The 14,649-nt window shown below is 40.8% G+C and overlaps 1 protein-coding gene across 1 annotated transcript in view; it reads left to right on the top strand.

The window, feature by feature from the left end:
• AOPEP (aminopeptidase O (putative)) overlaps positions 1–14,649 on the top strand; it is a 579,895-nt gene that overhangs the window by 45,800 nt on the left and 519,446 nt on the right. Inside the window, exon 2 of the mRNA XM_063454969.1 lies at positions 1,103–1,938. Coding sequence (XP_063311039.1) covers positions 1,103–1,938 — 836 coding nt within the window. The remainder of the gene's footprint in view (positions 1–1,102; positions 1,939–14,649) is intronic.

Below are 14,649 nucleotides of genomic sequence, written 5' to 3'. Positions count from 1 at the left end.
AAAGGCTTCATTTGATAGATACCATTCCTACCATAAGTCTAAGGAAGTTTATCATAGTATTCTGTTATCCCAGAGATGAATAGGTACCAGATTTGAAGGTTCGGTTAAGCCTCTGAAATCAGAGGTTCCATTATGCTGATCATATTGTAAATCTGAGTATGCCCTAGATGACCACTTCAGGCCTCTCATGACAGCTGGTAGATCTAGATGATTGAAGGGAGCTTTAACCAGAGAAAGACCATGTTTATCCCTTGTGCACAGTAGATCTGAAGATATGATTACTAACCCCAGTAGCTGGTGTCTGTAGAGAAAACAGACCAATGAATATCTCCCAGTGGGAAAACATTATATTTCTTAGTAATCACCATATCAGGGACTGGCAAACATTCAATGGAATCTGATTGGCTGTTAAAGAATACTTGAACTGGAAAAGGAAATTCATTGAAATATCTTCTTACCCCACTGTGCACATTTGTCAGCCTGAGTCCAGAAGACTCATCACTTGTCTGTTGAAGAAACACAGAAAACCAACATTGTCTCTCCTTGAAAATGGTCTTTCGTTCGCTCCTGAGAAAGTCAAACTGTACCATGTTCAGTGCTGAAAAGGACTGGTTTAACATGAACTGGGAGGAGAGTCAAATGACTTGGGACAGGACTTCCCAAACTTTTATGGGCCCACTCGCTTGTAATGCATATTTTAAAAATCAATAAACTTGGCACATCATGGCAATCCGTGTTAGTTGCATAAAATTGGCAGACCATGGCAATCCATTTTAGATTTATACAATTGGCACACAATGTCAGTTTTAGATGCATACAAATGGCACATCATGGCAATCCGTTTTAGATGCATAAAATTGGCACATTATGGCAGCTCAATCGGCACACCGTGCAATCAGTATTCTCTCTAAATTAGAATGTTTTGATATATGTTCCATAACATGTTGCCATACACAGTTTATTAAGTAAATGTTGTGTTTAATATGAACTGTAAAATTGCACTTTAGTTACCATTATAGTTTTACATCACATATAACCATATTGCATTTCATTTTTCCATATTACAGTATTGCATTTAATTCATATTGTTTTTACTTTGCAGGACAAGGATCATTTTCCCGTGCATCCTGTAATTTACTGGAAGGAGAATTTTGCTGCACCAAGGATGGAGCACTGTGCGGATGATTTGCCTCTTATGGCTAACACAAGCCACATTCTTGTAAAACATTATGCACTCGACTTTGATGTATGCTTTGACAGTCAAACCATCACAGGGAACATTGTTTTGTTCCTTGAACCCATTAATAAATGTAAAAGAGTTACTGAAGACCCCTGCTTGTTAAAGCCATCCGAAACCTGCTCAACTTGTGTACCCGAAAAAACTTCATGTAATGTGTCAACTTTCAGATCCTGTTCTTTAAACACCGTGAATAAAGATTGTACCACCAGTGTTATAGGTGAAAGAGATACTTCTGGAAAGTGTGATAACCATGGCAAGAAGAAACAGGCTTCTGGGATTACTAGTTCCGAGAACTGCTGTGACAGAGGGAATCATGGGAGCAAGGATTTTGTTCTGGTGCTGGATTGCTGTGATTTATCTGTATTTAAGGTCGAAGAGGTGGATGTCACTGCTGTGCCACATACTGAAAAATGTGTGAGTTCTGCCTGGCCACATGGGGAATCAAAACAGCATATAAGCCTATTATCTGATCTTGTGACTCTACCTGCCAGCCACTGGAAGGAACAGCTGTTCTACCACACACAGTGTAGCCAGGCACCTGGATGTGGTGATCTCACGTTTATCTTGGACACATGGAGTCTGCAGATCAGCAAAGCAGGAGTAAAAGTTCCCACAAACTTCCCCTCTGTTATACGAATATGGTACAAAACAACTGCAGAGGGACGGTCAGTGAAGTGGACCAAAGACCAGAGTGGAAGGTTGGTACCTGTAAAAAAAAAAAAAAAAAAAAAAAAAAAAAATCAGCTACTGTCAAATAGTCAAGTATGAGAAGTGTAATCTGAGCGGATTCAGTTGCCATTAAGACACAGTAAATATGCCAGGCATCCTTTTTATGCCTTTCTTAAAATCTGTATCACAGCTAAGAAGGTCAGATTTATAGCACATTGGCCTCTAACAGGATTACATCCAATAAGCTGGGATCAAAGGCTCCTGTCTGCCAAACCACTCCATTCAAATGAAGGATTTAAGAGACTAGTCGTACAGGAAATGTATGTCCAACTTAACTCTCTCCTTGAGGATATTCCTTTATTTAGTGACATAGATATGGCTATTACTTCCTCGCTCGCTAATTATGAGGGTGTCATTATGACTTATTTTATATTTCACATTCAACTCTTGACCTATATTCTATTATAGTTCTATTTTTAATCTTCTATATTAAGACCAACCTGAGGCGTTTCAGATGTTGTTGAAGTAGCACTTGCTTACCACTTAATGATTTCAGCAGCATTAGAAAGGTTCCAGGTTAAAACCCATGTTACTTTCTGTATAGAATGTGTCATAACCAACATTTTCTATTTTCTTCACTTTTGGGACAACTGACAAAATATTCTGTCAGATTATCAACTACTTTAGGATAATGTAAGGTGCAAGAGGATTTCTCGCTATTGTACAAGGGCTAAATGACAGGATTTATTATGCATTTGGGAATAGAGTAAATATTTTATTTGTTGCATATGGTGATATTCCTTCATTCCCTGGAATGTTACAATATAGAACTAAGTGCTGTAAAATGGATACAGCAGGTCTTTGAATAATAGGTAAGCAAATGTTAATACAGCCTGTATCAAAATCTTAGGTTTATAGATTTTACTTTTCTTATTTTTTTTTATCATTAACTGTTTAACTTCCCTGAAAAGGCAGCTCTTGACTTTGCGAGGCCTTAGGCAAAACATGACCATGAAGCCCCCATAATGAAAAACATGCAATCAATAACACAATTAACTGACCAGGGTACCTGGTGTCTAGTGGTGGGGACTCCTTCCTGTTCTCCTCTGCATGTGGCACAGTTTCTAGCCTGCAGGTGCCAACATAACGCTGCACCGGCTGCGTTAACTCTCAGTACACCATGCAGTTTCTGCGTTCCTGCATCACCTTCTCTGAGCACTGGGAAGAATAGATCGTACATCACTTACTCCCAGTGAGGCCGTGCATGTGAAGAGGTGGGACTTTGTAAGAGGTCCGTGCCATCTCCGGAGTCTGCAGTGTGGTCTGTTGCTCAAGCAAACCACGTAGCATTATGGTGTCCTATGTGTGGCCCCTAGCATGGCTGATCTCCTTAACAAATTATTGACTGTACACTCCGGATGGTGGCCCTGCTGCTCTGGAAGCCTCTAATTATACCATCATGTAACCTGAAAATAGATTGCAATGACTTATTTTTGACACACCTCTACTTGCATTCCTACTGGAAAAGCTAAACATGGCATTGGTTTCATAATTATTATTTATGATTATTAAATTATACAGTGTCTCCGAAAAGTTGCTGGGACAGTCCTGGTTTTGATCTCTGGTTCCACTTCTGAGGATACCAGAGACAGCTCCCCAATATGTGCTTCAATAAATGTGCTTGTGTTATACAAACTCAACTCAACCTACATGAGAGAGCGCAAACCGCTGACAAGCTTTCTTTTTACCCCAATGCTTTAACATGCACCATGTACATTATCTCACAAAAGTAAGTACACAACTCACATTTGTGTAAATATGTCATATCTTTTCATGTGACAACACTGAAGAAATGACACTCTGCTACAATGTAAAGTAGTAGGTGTACAGCCTATAGAACAGTGTAAATTTGCTGTCGCCTCAAAATAACTCAACACACAGCCATTAATGTCTAAACCATTGGCAACAAAAGTGAGTACACCCCAAGTGGAAATGTCCAAATTGGACCCAATTGGCCATTTTCCCTCCCCGGTATCATGTGACTCATTACAAGGTCTCAGGTGTGAATGGGGAGCAGGTGTGTTAAAATTGCTGTTATCGCTCACACTCTCGTGTATCGGGCACCGGAAGTTCATCGCACCCAGGGCTGGACTGGGAGAAAAATTCGGCCTGGGCATTTTTTTATCACAGCGGCCCACTAAGAAGGGGGCGGGCCAGAGAGGGTGTGTTTTGTCATCACTAATGACAAACACGCCCCCTCTCAAAGTGAGCATGTTGGTTCAATGTTCTTCCAGGGCAGACCATGCGCAGAACTCTGCTAAAGTGCTCTAGCATAAGAAAAAAAGCCCTGTATTTGTTCTGCACAGTGCAAGCAAATTTAATAACATGCTTGCACTGTGTTTCTGGTGTCTCTATAAATGGATACCAGGAGACAAAAGGGCCAGGAAAGAGTATTGTGTATGGGTTTGGAGCCTGCTTGTGGGATTGCGTATGTGTAGAGTGAGCTGATTGTGGTGTGGTATTGTGTAATAAGGTCGGTTTTAGTTGTGTTTTTGGTGTAATGTAATGCATATGTGGCTAGGGACTGTAGAGAATGTGTGTATAGGGGATGTAGTAAGTGTGTGCATACAGGCAGGCTATAGTGTGTGTGTGTGTGTGTGTGTGTGTGTATAGGTGATGTAGGGGTTGTAGAGCGTGTGTATTTAGGGGTGTAGTATGTGTTTGTTTACAATGAATCTAGTGTGTTTATAAGGGATCCAGAGTATGTATTTTAGGAATGTAGTGTGTGTGTGTGTGTGTGTAGGTGGTGCAGTGTGTGTGTATACAGGAGTCTAGCGTGCGTTTGAAGGACTTAGAATGTGTAGGAGATCTAGTGAGTGTGTGTATATAAGGATTCATAGTTGGGTAAGGGATCTAGTGTATGTCTGGAACGTAATGTGTTTAGGAGTGCAGTATGTGTGTGAGGGGTGCTGTAGTATATACATCACATATATATATATGTATATATATATATTCAAATAGTGTGGCTGCACTCACGGAAGTTTCCTTTAAAATTTAACTTTTATTGGGTTTCCATAAAAAATCGACGTTTCAGTCCAGCATGTGGACTTTCATCAGGATTACTAAACATTTGAAAATATGTTACATATAAAGGGATGCAATAATTGTAATAATTGTGATAAACTCACCCCAGGTGCTGCCCGTGCGTTTACCGGCGTCCTATCTGGCGGAATGCGCATGTGCAGTGGTGTGCCCGCCCATTCATGTGACATAGTCACGTTACGTTGCCGTCGTTACTATAGAAACGCGGGACAACAAAGTTCCGTCACCATAGTGATATTTATAATTCACCCGGACCTAGTGATCGTTATTTACAAGTGTTGGATTCGAGAGATAAAGTGCAGAATGCAGCAAGTGCTGTACAAGTAATAGGATAAAGTGCTATTGTGTACATAAGGGATCAATTATTCCCCAACTATTCCTAGTGTTGAGGGCAACTAACAAAAGTTGCTATTAAAAGTATGCTGTGACTAGAAATGTGCAAAAGTGCTTGATAGAATTGCATATCTATACAGTGCTGTGATTTAAAGTTACAAACAGTGCAATCAAAGTGCTAATAGTGCAAAAACAATGCAAAACTTCATATATATATGTATATTCTCAAACACATAAAATCTCAATTAATATTAAAATATTGATATTACTCATGGATGGCTCGAATAACTATAGAGGTGTATACATGCAAAAATTGTTACATGTATACATAATAGTATATGTGCTGTTCATAATACAATTATAGCTTAAATTGTTGTTAGCACTTAATATTATATATCTATTTCTTCTTATACCTCTATTATGCGCCATCCTTTGTATATCAATAAAATAAATAATTACTAGGCCTCAGGCAGGGCGGCTTTTACAGCCTGTTGATTAGGAGCAGCTGAGTCTAATGAGCAGGGAGCTGCCACGCCTTGCTGTCTGCAGGGTTAGGGGTGTATATCTATTTTGATATTGGAGAAACAGACATAGTAAGGGGCAGGGTCGTCTTTAATATTGATTGGACCCTGGGCAAGCATCTGCTTGGGCCCCCTGGGCATGCAATCACTCCCTTCACCCCAACCTAGAGGCGAAACTAATCTAGAGAGTGCCTTGGTGCAAAAAAAAAAATCAGGCCTGCCCTGTAGCACAAGAGTAAAGAAAAGACAGATCCCCATCTGTCATACAACTCCTGCGATGCTATGCCAGCTGGGGATCTACCATCCTTGCAGGGTTGTATTTTTGAGCAGTGTTTGTGCAATTGAATGTCAGCATATTATTGTATAGAGCAGTGGTAGTCAACCTTTTTCTACCTACCGCCCACTAATGCATCTTTTTGGTTGAAAAAATTTTCTTACCGCCCACCAGTTTTCGCGCAAATGCGGAATATTTTTAAGAAAGGAGGGTGTTTTTAAAAAAAATAAATGTACGTACATTTATCTTTTTATTTCTACTTAATGCAGGTTTATAAGGTTTTTAACTTTATAACGTTTAATGAGAAAACAATAAAGTAAATTGAAATTACCTTTACTAGTGATTAATGAGATCCTTGAGGTTGATGCTGCGAGACTAAATATTTGATATCTGGTTCGATTTTCGTAAGGAACAAACGAAGGTCTCTTTCAGTGATATTCAGACAACTTCTCTGTTTGCGCATAATATGATTTCTCATTTGTGCGTCAGCTCATCTCCTCTCCCTCCTCAATTCCCCTCCCCACCTTTTTTTCCCCTTTTTTCTATTTTTTAACCGTCCTTATAGCAATGCCCAGTAGGAAGGCTGAGCTAGGTAGCCCACTTACTATAGTCCACTATAACAGACAGGCACACATACAAGACACACACACAAAGACACACACAGACACACACACACACAAGACACACATACAGACACACAAGACATATACATACAAACAGACAGGCACACATACAAGACATACATAGACACACACACATACAATGACACATACATACAAAGACAAGACACACATACGACACACACACACACAAGACATACATACAGACACAGACAGACACACATACATACACACACAAAGACACAGACAGGCACACACACACAAGACACATACATACAAACAGACATGCACACACACATGCAGACACACACATAAGACATACATAGACACACACACATACAATGACACATACATACAAAGACAAGACACACACACATATATATACAGACAGACACACACACACAAGACATACATACAGACACAGACAGACACACATACATACACACACAAAGACACAGACAGACACACATACATACACACACAAAGACACAGACAGACACACATACATACACACACAAAGACACAGACAGGCACACACACACAAGACACATACATACAAACAGACATGCACACACACATGCAGACACACACATAAGACATACATAGACACACACACATACAATGACACATACATACAAAGACAAGACACACACATATATATACAGACAGACACATACACACAAGACATACATACAGACACAGACAGACACACATACAAACAGACACACACAGATGCAGACATACATAGACACACATACAATGACACATACATACAAAGACAAGACACACATACATACATACAGACAGACACACACACATATACACAAGACATACATACAAAGACACATACAGACAGACAGACACACACACAAGACATACCTACAAAGACACACACACACAAACAAGCACACACATTATATTTAAGTCACCCTCCTGTTTCCTACCTTTAAGGTGCAGGAGGGTGACTTTCCCTGGGGTCCAGTGGTGGCTCAGGTGGATGGGAGTCAGAGTTCCCACTCTGACTCCCTGGTGTTCCTCCCGCGCGGCTCTCAGTTTTAGCTGGGAGGAGTGACCGGGGAATCACTTCCTCCCAGCTCTGATGTCATCACAGGGGGCCCGGTCGCGCTGTTAAAGCGCCCAGCGCTGACCGGGCCCCCTTACAATCCGCATCCATCGGGTGGCCCTGACAGCATGGGCCACCCGATGGACACTTTGGAAGGCGGCCCCGGCGGTTTACCGGGCGGGCCGGAGCCGCAAATGGTCACGGCGGTACCCAGTCGCACGGGTACCGCCGGCTCACACCCGCCCGATCAACCTGGAAATCCCTACCGCCCACCTGGAATCCTGAAACGCCCACTAGTGGGCGGTAGGGACCAGGTTGACGAACCATGGTATAGAGTGTATGTGTGCATGTAGAGGTGTATTCGTATGTACTGTTACCATTGGAATGCAGTGGTGTACTTGTGTGTAGTGTTTGCGTTTGAATGCAGGGATGTGTGATTGTCTGTAGTGTTGGCTTTTAAATGCAGGTGTACTTTTGTGTGTAGAGTTGCTGTTTGTATATAATTTTAGCATTTTAATACAGGAATGTGTTTGCATGTAATGTTTGTATTTGCATGCAGGGGGGTGTTTGGATGTAGAGTTGTGTTTTAAAGGCATATGCACATTTGTGTGTAGTATTGGTGTTTCAGCAAACTGGTGTGTTTGTATGTAATGTTTGTGTTTGCAGGGGTCTGTTTGCATGTTGTGTGATTTCTATAACACATATACATATACACATTAACACGCAGATACACACATAAGCACACTGACACATGCTCACACCTTGACACATACTGGCACATACATACACACATACTCAGATACACACCCTTTGACAAACAGATACAAGCACTTTGATACACACACACACTGGCACATCCACACACAGAGATACACACACACACACACACACACTGACACAGGTATGTACACACACACTCAGATACACACATACATAAAGGTATAAATGGCCAATATATTGTCTCAACTCTTTTCTTACATACCATGGTCCAGAATTTGGCAAAAGTGACATTTGGAAATGGTGTACAGCCTTTGATAACATTTGATGCAATAATATGTTAAAATAAATACTTTTTACATTTATATTTAATAGGGAACTGCCAGGTTCTTCTAGGATTTGTAAAATGTACTTATTCCCTGTGTGTTACATTACAAACACCAACACATGAATAAAAGTGATATCAGAAATAAGCAAAACAAAAAACAAACACTATTTAGCCACCCTCCTGTCTCCTTACCTTTTGGGTACAGAGGGGTGGCTTCCCTGGGGTCCAGTGAGAGCTTGCTGGCCCAGGCTGATGGGAGTCTGCCATCAGCTTTCTCAGTCCCTCTCCCCCACAATGCTTGTATTCTCCTCCATGTGGTGTGTGCCCCCTCCCCAGCGGCACTGAGGAGGTAGCGATCTGACCTCACTTCCTCCCAGCATGCCACGGAGAAGAAAAGGGATCCCAGGGCACTGTGTGAGGAGGCTAGCTGTGAGTATGTATTCAGCCAACTCTCATATTACAGGGGCCCGGTCCAGAGCAGTATTAAAGGGCTGTGGCCCCTGATTACCTCAGGTGCTGCAGGGGGCCCATGGGGCAGCTGCCTTAGGGCCCCCAGGGCAGCTGCCCCTTTTGCCCCTCCTTAAAGACAGCCCTGGTAAGGGGCTGAAGGGGGAGAAAGGGACACAGAAAGGGGCTTGCAGGAAAAAATTCAAAGGGTGGCACATAAGTGAAAACGCATTTTTTTGGGGGGTGGGGGGGTGGGGAGGTAGCCTGCATAGACAAAAATCCTTGCACCATTTTGAAAAGCCAAAGGTCATTTTCTCAGGCATGTGCAATATGATGCCGTAGGTATATGCAAGAAGTGCAAGAAGATGCTTATTCACTTTAACCATCATTCATTTTTTTGTGCACAAAACTTAGACGTGTGTGGAGTGTGTGGATGGCACTACTCATGTGGTGCTATATATATATATATATATATATATATATATATATATATATATATATATTACACAAGATCCAGCGCGCTCACCTATTCACTAAACAGCAACTTCAATGTTGACAGATTGTATTAGGTTTTTTTTTTAAACTCCTAATCTAGGCAAAAGTAATGGGGGTTTGGTTACATTATATGATCATACATTGCATAAGCCTTCCACAACTTCAATGTACCCCATCTTTGGCAGGTCCTACTCTCACAGAGATTAACCCACTTACTTGGGGAAAAATTCCATCTGGGGCTCTCTGCAGTACAAGGCTAAATAGGGCCCTGTGTACTAAACATGTTTAGTGAATAGGTGAGTGCGCTGGATCTTGTGTATTGTATAATTTGTCCCCCAGCAGCACCCCCATTTATGCATGTTTAGGTGAGTGCAGCCATATATATATATATATCTTTGACATTGAAGTGTGTGGTGTCCCTGCAAACTTCATCAGTATGAACTCCCCAGCATGCGAGAGAATTCACAGAGAGCTTGCAGTCTCTGTTTTTTTTCAACTCAGCTGTCACCGGTGAGCACAGGTGTGAATGATGCTTTAAGCATTGTCTCCTCTCAACCTGCAACCATTAACAAACGCATTCATTGACATCATTCACACTGAGAATCTGTTAGCCCCAGATACTGTAGTCTAAAGGGAAATTTGTTTCTGGGTCAGTCAACACCTGGAGAAGATTAAGATTGTGGGCAACCAACCAAAGCAAAAAATGCAAACCTTGCAAGGCTAGTAAAGACCCACCACAGTTACTTCCCATTCTGCCATACAATGCCTACAGTTATCAATATGCACCAGTGTCAACTTTTAATCACTACAAAAATTGTGCTGTGTGACTGTGGCCCACAACTGCTGTATACTGGTGTCCTGGGCACCAATTAGTCCCCCTTACCAGCCCTCACCTCTCTTAAAACCTGATGTGCATACCTCATCTGAGAATAGAAATTGGCATAGAATTGTTACTCTCAGGGCCGCCATTAGGGGGTGACAACCATAACGGTTGTCACGGGCTGGGGGGCCCGGCCACCCGGGCCCCACGTGTAGCGCATGCTGATGGGGCCCATCAGGTGGCCCACTCACTTAGGGCCACCCCATGGGCCCTGTATCTTCAGGGGCCCGGTCAGCGCTGCGGCAGTGATATAGCGCGACCGGGCCCTTTAAAAAAAAAAATCCCAACCGCAAAGTACTGCTGGGAGGAAGTGGCCGTCACTTCCTCCCAGCTCCCTCCCCTCAGCGCCACGCGGGAGGCAGGAAAGACAGGCCGCAGCCCGCAGGAGCCACGCCGACTCCCATCAGCCACAGCCTTCCACCTGCAAAAAAAGGTAAGAAAAATTAGCTGTATGTCTGTATGTTAGAATGTCTGTATGTATGTTAGAATGTCTGTATGTATGTTAGAATGTATGTATGTTAGAATGTCTGTATGTATGTTAGAATGTATGTATGTTAGAATGTCTGTATGTATGTTAGAATGTCTGTATGTATGTTAGAATGTCTGTTAGAATGTCTGTATGTATGTTAGAATGTCTGTATGTATGTTAGAATGTCTGTATGTATGTTAGAATGTCTGTATGTTAGAATGTCTGTATGTATGTTAGAATGTCTGTATGTATGTCAGAATGTCTGTATGTATGTCAGAATGTCTGTATGTATGTTAGAATGTCTGTATGTATGTTAGAATGTCTGTATGTATGTTAGAATGTCTGTATGTATGTTAGAATGTCTGTATGTATGTTAGAATGTCTGTATGTTAGAATGTCTGTATGTTAGAATGTCTGTATGTTAGAATGTCTGTATGTATGTTAGAATGTCAGTATGTATGTTAGAATGTCAGTATGTATGTTAGAATGTCAGTATGTATGTTACAATGTATGTATGTATGTTAGAATGTATGTATGTTAGAATGTCTGTATGTATGTTAGAATGTCTGTATGTTAGAATGTCTGTATGTTAGAATGTCTGTATGTTAGAATGTCTGTATGTATGTCAGAATGTCTGTATGTATGTCAGAATGTCAGTATGTATGTCAGAATGTCAGTATGTATGTTAGAATGTCTGTATGTTAGAATGTCTGTATGTATGTTAGAATGTCTGTATGTATGTTAGAATGTCAGTATGTATGTTAGAATGTATGTATGTTAGAATGTCTGAATGTATGTTAGAATGTCTGTATGTTAGTGTCACGTCTAAACATTTGTTATGAAGGAACACAACTGCAGATTTCTTATAGTGTGAACATTTATTATAAAAAGTAAAAGGTATTGACTTTAATTCCAATTTACAGGTACTGTAGCTTTAAGTAGTAAACGATAACTGAAGTCCACAATTATATGCACTGTAGCTTTAAGTAGTAAACGATAACTGAAGTCCACAATTATATGCACTGTAGCTTTAAGTAGTAAACGATAACTGAAGTCCACAATTATATGCACTGTAGCTTTAAGTAGTAAACGGTGACTGAATCAGAAAGTGTCCTTTAGTAGTATTAGTTAATTAGGTGATAAGAAGTTACAATAGCTGTTCTATAGACTTTAACTGAAGTAAGACAGATGCAGCTAACTGAGACAAAGTATGAGTTGAAGTTAGCTGTAACGGGTTTGTTTTAATGAAGGACTTTGGAGACAGGAAATAACAGCTTTGAGATGCAACGCTTATCACAGAGGTTTTACTTAGCTTCCGGCACATAGAACACTGGTTCCCGAGTTCTCCTCAGAGGCGGTTTATCCTGAATGGTGAGAGTTCAGTTTTAGTCGTGGATGAGGAAAGGTGAAGGGAACTTGAAGGCTTCCAGTCCGGTCCGGTAACAGAGGGCTTTCACAACGATGTTGCAGCCGGTTCGTGAGTACGGAACGTAGTTCATTAATCCAGCCTCGATCAGCTGGTGCGGTCAGATTAAATAGGGAGACCGTGTCATAAAGAGGTGTGGCTAAGCTCCGTGGAACCAGGAAGTAAGAGGATATAGTAATTAAGGCATGACAGTTAGAATGTCTGTATGTTAGAATGTCTGTATGTATGTCAGAATGTCTGTATGTATGTCAGAATGTCAGTATGTATGTTAGAATGTCAGTATGTATGTTAGAATGTCTGTATGTATGTTAGAATGTCTGTATGTATGTTAGAATGTCAGTATGTATGTTAGAATGTCTGTATGTATGTTAGAATGTCTGTATGTATGTTAGAATGTCAGTATGTATGTTAGAATGTCTGTATGTATGTTAGAATGTCAGTATGTATGTTAGAATGTCTGTATGTAAGAATGTCTGTATGTATGTTAGAATGTCTGTGTGCATGTTAGAATGTCTGTGTGTATGTCAGTGTGTCTGTGTGTATGTCAGTGTGTCTGTGTGTATGTTAGTCTGTGTGTATGTCAGTATGTCTGTGTGTATGTCAGTATGTCTGTGTGTATGTCAGTATGTCTGTGTGTATGTTAGAATGTCTGTGTGTATGTTAGAATGTCTGTGTGCATGTTAGAATGTCTGTGTGCATGTTCGAATGGCTGTGTGTATGTCCGAATGGCTGTATGTATGTCCGAATGTCTGTATCATGTATGTCCGTATGTCTGTATGTATGTCCGTATGTATGTATGTATGTCTGTGTGTATGTCAGTATGTCTGTGTGTATGTCAGAATGTCTGTGTGTATGTCAGTATGTCTGTGTGTATGTCTGTATGTATGTCAGTATGTCTGTGTGTATGTCAGTATGTCTGTGTGTATGTCAGTATGTCTGTGTGTATGTCAGTATGTCAGTATGTCTGTATGTCAGTATGTCTGTATGTATGTCTGTATGTCTGTGTGTATGTCAGTATGTCTGTGTGTATGTCAGTATGTCTGTGTGTATGTCAGTATGTCTGTGTGTATGTCAGTATGTCTGTGTGTATGTCAGTATGTCTGTATGTATGTCAGTATGTCAGTATGTCTGTGTGTATGTCAGTATGTCTGTGTGTATGTCAGTATGTCTGTGTGTATGTCAGTATGTATGTCAGTATGTCTGTGTGTATGTCAGTATGTCAGTATGTCTGTGTGTATGTCAGTATGTCTGTGTGTATGTCACTATGTCTGTATGTATGTCAGTATGTCTGTGTGTATGTCTGTATGTCTGTGTGTATGTCAGTATGTCTGTGTGTATGTCAGTATGTCTGTATGTATGTCAGTATGTCAGTATGTCTGTATGTATGTCAGTATGTCTGTATGTATGTCAGTATGTCTGTATGTATCTCAGTATGTCTGTATGTATGTCAGTATGTCAGTATGTCTGTATGTATGTCAGTATGTCTGTATGTATGTCAGTATGTCTGTGTGTATGTCAGTATGTCTGTATGTATGTCAGTATGTCTGTGTGTATGTCAGTATGTCTGTATGTATGTCAGTATGTCTGTGTGTATGTCAGCATGTCTGTGTGTATGTCAGTATGTCTGTGTGTATGTCAGTATGTCAGTATGTCTGTGTGTATGTCAGTATGTCTGTATGTATGTATGTGTGTATGTCAGTATGTCTGTGTGTATGTCAGTATGTCTGTGTGTATGTCAGTATGTCAGTATGTCAGTATGTCAGTATGTCAGTATGTCAGTATGTCAGTATGTCAGTATGTCAGTATGTCAGTATGTCTGTATGTCAGTATGTCTGTATGTATGTCTGTATGTCTGTGTGTATGTCAGTATGTCTGTGTGTATGTCAGTATGTCTGTGTGTATGTCTGTATGTCTGTGTGTATGTCTGTATGTCTGTGTGTATGTCAGTATGTCTGTGTGTATGTCAGTATGTCTGTGTGTATGTCAGTATGTCTGTGTGTATGTCAGTATGTCTGTGTGTATGTCAGTATGTCTGTGTGTATGTCAGTATGTCTGTGTGTATGTC

This window comes from Pelobates fuscus, chromosome 5, assembly GCF_036172605.1.
Source record: "Pelobates fuscus isolate aPelFus1 chromosome 5, aPelFus1.pri, whole genome shotgun sequence".
In the NCBI taxonomy this organism is placed as follows: domain Eukaryota; kingdom Metazoa; phylum Chordata; class Amphibia; order Anura; family Pelobatidae; genus Pelobates; species Pelobates fuscus.
This window is presented reverse-complemented; position numbering and strand designations above follow the sequence as displayed.